The 6000-nt window shown below is 35.8% G+C and overlaps 1 protein-coding gene across 4 annotated transcripts in view; it reads right to left on the bottom strand.

Annotated features, from left to right (window-relative positions):
• Nucleotides 1-237: 237 nt before the first annotated feature.
• Nucleotides 238-6000, bottom strand: part of HDAC11 (histone deacetylase 11) — a 44659-nt gene continuing 38896 nt past the window's right edge. For 3 of the 4 annotated variants that reach the window (XM_048046185.2, XM_067002873.1, XM_067002874.1), the window contains exons 9-10: nucleotides 4683-4861; nucleotides 238-2200 (exon numbers count right to left, since the gene is read on the bottom strand). In XM_048046185.2, the coding sequence (XP_047902142.1) occupies nucleotides 1961-2200; nucleotides 4683-4861 (419 nt within the window). In that variant the 3' untranslated portion in view covers nucleotides 238-1960. Of the gene's footprint in view, nucleotides 3534-4682; nucleotides 4862-6000 lie in introns of all 4 variants that reach the window. The other variant, XM_067002875.1, reaches the window with a different exon arrangement.

Here is a 6000-nt window from a genome sequence, read left to right as displayed (position 1 = left end):
AACACCTTTTGATGACTTGTTAAAATGTGTTTGGATACAAAACTCCCAAGTTCACTTTATGAGGTGAACACATTAACTCCGAAGTCCTCCACTGTTGAGGAACGCTGAACTATCCAGCCCTAAGACTCGCTGCAGTTTTAGCTACATTTTAATTATGAAAAAATGTATCTTCCTGTCTTTCTAATAGTGTTCCATTCAAAATTTTTGACAGCAAAAATATGTGCAGAGTGAAGAAAGTCAATTAGCAATATTCAACATGATTTTAATCTCCACTGAGGAAAAATAAACATATAAACACAAACACAATGTATTTTGGAAAAGACCATATGGTACTATTACAGGGGTTTAGTTCATAGAAACATAGTTTATAATTTTATAAAAATTATATGAAAGAATAGCAACATCCTTCAGTAACACAGACAGTATAGAAAAAATAAATCTCAACATTAGTTGTACGTTGACCACCCATATAGTAAGAAATTTAAAAGTGCCTTTTAATAACAGTGTTGCAACTCAAGATTAGTGCAATATGCCAATTCTGTTTTAAAGCAGATATTTATAGCAAGTGTGCAAGTTGCTACAATTAACAAACCCCATAAATCTAAAAATAACAATTGAGGTAAGTATTCTGATTAGAATTAAACATTCCTTAAATAACTTACGTACCAATTCTACTACAAGGAAAATATTGGTGTCCCTTCACAGAAATACAACATTAAACTTGTACTACAAATCAGTGAATACTCGGAAGTTAAAAAAAGCTCTTGCAAAATATACACTTTAGTACATTTATGACCCAATGCTACAAACAGTACTTACTGCAAAGTATACCAACTTAAATAAAACAATCTTTAGAGATAATGTACCAAATTTGCTTCTGAATACATTATTTTGCTCTCAAATTACAGTACCTCCTAGAAGCTCTCATATATGGTTATTAAATTAGCTTAATGTAGAAATTTCACAGTATTTTTACTTCTAAATGTGAACAACTTGGTTACTGCAACTGCAGCTATGCAGCTATGACTACCACTAATCTTCAAGCAACTAAAAAGCACTAATTGGGAAAAAAAATCAAAAATTTACTCTTAATTTTTTATACAGGACAAGCATGTGTGATCACATACATGATGTGATAACAAAAGGTATTCTATTTCTACATGTTTTCTGCTAGAATTCTCAGAACTCTAATATTAGTTTAAATTTTATAGTAGGTTTTTTTTAATCTGATTTACGATGCATAGTAACTATTGCTTTTTATATGCAGGCCTCATTTTAAGAGAGGCAAAAATCAGACTTAATGTTGAGCCCTTACCACTCATTTGCATAAGAAGCCAAAGATATTTCATATTCTACTTCCAGATCTGTTTAAAAGACTATCAAGTCACTATCATCAATAAGAATAAAATACAAATTAATGAACTTCCATTCTAATAGGCTGTGGCTTAAAAGCCAAGCAACTGAACCATTTTCCATAGTATTGCACACTAGTGTTAAATCGACAGTTGAAGACTGTGCAGAACACACACACAAAAGCAATAAATGCAGTATTTAAGAAAAATGCCAATAGGTTTAGTCCAGATTACTCCCACCACTGTCAGAACCGTATCATGTGAAATAGGTCTGGGACAGTCTTTGGATAACAACTGCATAGTTCTTTCAATATAATAGACTACCTATAACAATAAGAAGCAATTAAAGCTTTCTACAGTAATATTATAAACTGAAATAAGGTCCCCTTGAGTACATCTAAATTAGCTCAAAAGGATTTGTTTGCCTTTGCTCAAGATAGTTTCAGAGGTTAAACACAGTTAATCTGCAACCGTGTGTTATCTGCAATACATTACTTTAAAGGCAAGCCGAGTCCTTTCTGAATTTCTTATATTAACCTTGATAATGATGCGAAGACTTCCTGCTCCTAAAACAGTATTTTTCTTTCCTAAAATTTAGTAACTTACTATTACAATGACAAGTTGGTTAAGTCTGTAACGGAGTCCCTAATCATCTTTTCTACCTTGGAATTTTCAGCTTCACTGGCCACTAATTCCTTGTCAATAAGCCCCAGGTTGTGCAAATTGAGGATAGAATCAGCAATAATCCGTGCTGTCCTCTTCTGGTAGCCTCCAGATGTCACCATCAGGATCGGGATTCTGCGGCTTCTGGCAGCCTTGAATACGACTTCATCTCTCTTCACAATTCCCTGCATGTTTACAATAGTTACCAAAAAAAAAAGTGATACAAATATGACGTTTTAGTTCTAATAGACAGTCTATTGTTTATGGATTTGCAGTATGGAATGCTTAATCAGCAATTAAGCCCTACATTTTATATTAGGAACAAAAAAATAATAATTTACAAGCCCTGTTAGAAACTTCATGTGCAAAATCCTTTGAAAAACAACAAATACAAAATCTTTGTCTTGGTTTTAGAGGATACAATAGATAGAAGTTGCCTAGTATAAATTCCTGTAAGAATTCCTGCCCAGGAAATAAAAGTTTCTAAAAAATTGACCACGAACAGATGGAAAAGAGTAATATTCAAACGCAGCTGAAAAATATTTTGTAAAACCATGCACCAGTAATAGTTTCTGTATAGTTTGACACAACTCTGCAAAAGAACAGAGTAGGAGTAAGGACTAATAACAGAAAATCAAGACAAAGGAAACTGAAGAATTATATTAGGAACAGATCCTTAAAGGAAATAACAGAATTATAGAACAAGCTGTACATCCCCTGGGAACCATCACTGGAATCAGCAAATGCTATCCCACACAAGAACTAGAAGCAGTCACTATTCATGGGAACCTAAGTGCCTCATTTCTCCTCCAAGATCTCTAGTGGCCGATCCTGGAAAAACTGAGGGAAAAAGACATAGGCTTACTCCCAGCATCTGCTTGTTACCAGAAAAGAAAATAAATCAACTGAAAATGACAGCCTGCCACGCTTGTAATTTACAAAATTAAGAGGGACTTACCTGCTACATATCACATTTTCTGGCAATAGCTTGAAGGCATACTTTGCATATAATTAGCACTATAGCAAGACTTTAAAAACACAAACAATATCTACAACTGAGGACATGGACTCATGAGCCTTGAAGAGATGAACTTTCAAGGGTCAATGCCTACATTTTTGGCATTTCTAATAGACTGGGATTTCAAATGTGGTGAAACAAGTCATCCACTCCCTAAGCCAACAAGATCAGAGAGAAAAGAAGGCACCTGAACCAGCGGTTGCAGAGAGAAATGGTACACGCTGCCTTTCATCTCTGCCTGTGACCAGAAGGATCATTTACCCTTCTTTTCCCTCCTCCCTACATCTTATATCTTTCTTCTTCTGTATGGCATACAACAGGTTACAGCAACTCATGGTTCTTGATGATTAACACTGTTCCACCCTGGAAGAAATCTGAAAGGGCACGTCTAAGTATTTGTTATGTATCACCAGCTTCCATTTCTCTTGATGGCCACTGCTTCCCAAAAAGCTCCGTTCCACCACACGAGATCCTACACCTCAGGCAGTATCCTCTCCAATCTGAAAAACAAGTCCAAGCCTCTCAGCTCTTCTTTTCTCATCCAGAGAGGCTTTTATACAGCCACAGAAACAATACCTGGCGATTCCAAACAGTTCCCAAGTTCCTCCACCCCAACCCATCAGGGACTTTGCAATGAGTCAGAAAGCAACGACAGGCTGCTCAGTGACAGACAAGAAGAATGAGGAATTGTATCAGAAAGGCAACATAAACCAGTATGGAACTAGAGCTCTGTAGAAGAGCGTTTGAGAACTAAAGCACTGCAAAACAGAACAGATCAAATGATGGCTCGGTTAGAAAGGATTCTGAGAGTTCACAAATCAATAAAGCATTTTTTCCTGTATTGAACTAGTAGACAGTAAAAAAAAAAATTCAAATATCAGAACAAGGGCAGATTTGATAAGCTGTCTGAGGAGGATGAGCTGTCTTTTTTTTTTTTTTTTGACAAAAGCGCCTATCTGTCACTATCTCAGGAAGGTGAAGACCTCTATGCAGCTACACAGAACGAATAAAAATTAAATCTGAAACTAGATTGGGGAGTACAGGTAAACTGAACTGAAAAACGGAGTGATAGCTGGAGAGAAATGAGTGGTGAAAGAGGAAAAAACGTTAATTTCTTAAGAGCACAGACAGGCTGCACAAACTGCTAGACCTGGAAGACACCAGAAGAACAGTTCAAAACAAACAGGAGTGCCACAGAGGAAGTTACATGTAAGATACATACTGGGGGCAGGTGACAAAAATGTCAAATGTGCTATATGAGGGGAAAAGAGACAAAGAAAGAACCAGATGCAAGAGCAGAACCATAAGAAAAAGAAGAGCTAGGTGCACTGTGAAAACACACACCTCTCTGAACACTATCTGCCTGTTCAAAATTTGTATACTTTAGAGAGAAAATTTTTGAGAGAAAAATATATCATACTTAAACAGGCACATGACAACAGAAATATTTAGAGCTAGAAAAAGACAACTAAAAACATATGGTAAAAGAGCAACGGAGATGCACCTGTAACAGAAAAACATTTTGGTTTTACTTTGAGTTATGGGTCTTGCTTTCACTTAACAAATTGCCACAAGTAATGCGCTCTCAGGAGCGCCTTCAGTATTTAGTGAAGAGTGAGAGTCTGAATGTATTTTAGTATTATACAAACCTGAGGTGAAATAGCAAGTCCCCCCAGTGGATCGCCATCCAGGATGTCAGTCCCAGCATTATAAACAATGATGTCAGGTTTTAGTTCATTTAACGCTCCTTCCACGTGAGTATGTACCTTCTGAAGATATTCTGTGTCCTCTGTACCCCACTCTAATTCCACCTTGCGTTTTATGGCACCTAAAAAAGTTTCAGTGTTACTGAACAAACAAAGGATCGCTTTGGAAAAAAAAAAGCAAGACTTAGGTAAGTGATGAAAAAAGACATTTCCAGAAATTTTGTAAATACACTACATTTTCACAGAATCTTTTATTAAAGAACATTATTCAACTATTTGTTTTTGCAGCAAATGCAAGTTCGGTGACCTTGAAAAAATTCCATTGAAGACAGAATTCAATGCAGGAAAAAAAAAATCTCTAAAACACAAGCAGAATATGTTACTGAGAAGTGACCAATATACAAATCCATTTACCAATCAGCAAAGAAAGCATTTAAAAAATCATTTAATTAATCTGAATAGAGCATAAGAGAACACTGAATTGTTTTTGCAGAGAAACAGCTGGAAAGAAAAACACAAGATAAATATCACTGAGACAAATTAAGATGTTTTATTTTTATCTCAACCCTGAAAACTTAACAGCAAGGGATCATGAATGTACGTGAACTGCTTTCTGCATAACAAGATTTAGCTTTGCCCTAAGCATTTCCAATTTAATGTTCTTACCTTATAATCCTAATAGAAGGAGCAAATATCTATTCTTAATTTAAATCAAATTATTTGCAATGCTTCTAGGAAAGCATTAGAAGTAGAAAAGAAGAGTTGAGAAGGCAGAAGAGGAAAGAAGTCCAAGGTTATAAAGCCTAGCTTTCCATGCCTTTAGGCAGTCGTGAGTAACGCGAAATGTGAATTAATCAAATTATGTCAAAGGTATTTCAAGATACAACCTCCACCTCAGCATATCCTATGCCTTGACTTAAATGATTTGGAGCTCTAAATCTTAAGTGTGGATTCAGAACCCACCAAGTGTGCATGGAGGAATTCAACACACAATGACACTTTTTTGTCCCAGTGATTGCTGGGTAGTATCTCCCTGCTTTCTTTGTTCAACATTAGCAAAGCGTTATTTTTCTTTCCATTATTTTTACTGCAAACATTAGTTTCCATAATTTATTTCTCCTGAATTCTTCTCTTATTGTTATATAAGTATTTATAAAAGTCTGCAAAGTTGTGCTGTTCTGACCAGCACCTAGAGCCTCTTCAAGGCAAAGATTCTGCTAGCTGGAGAGAACTTTAAGAGGGAGGTAAATGCATTAGAATA

Source organism: Anser cygnoides, chromosome 10 (genome assembly GCF_040182565.1).
Source record: "Anser cygnoides isolate HZ-2024a breed goose chromosome 10, Taihu_goose_T2T_genome, whole genome shotgun sequence".
Classification (NCBI taxonomy): domain Eukaryota; kingdom Metazoa; phylum Chordata; class Aves; order Anseriformes; family Anatidae; genus Anser; species Anser cygnoides.
The sequence above is the reverse complement of the archived record's forward strand: the minus strand, read 5'-3'. Positions and strand labels throughout refer to the sequence as shown.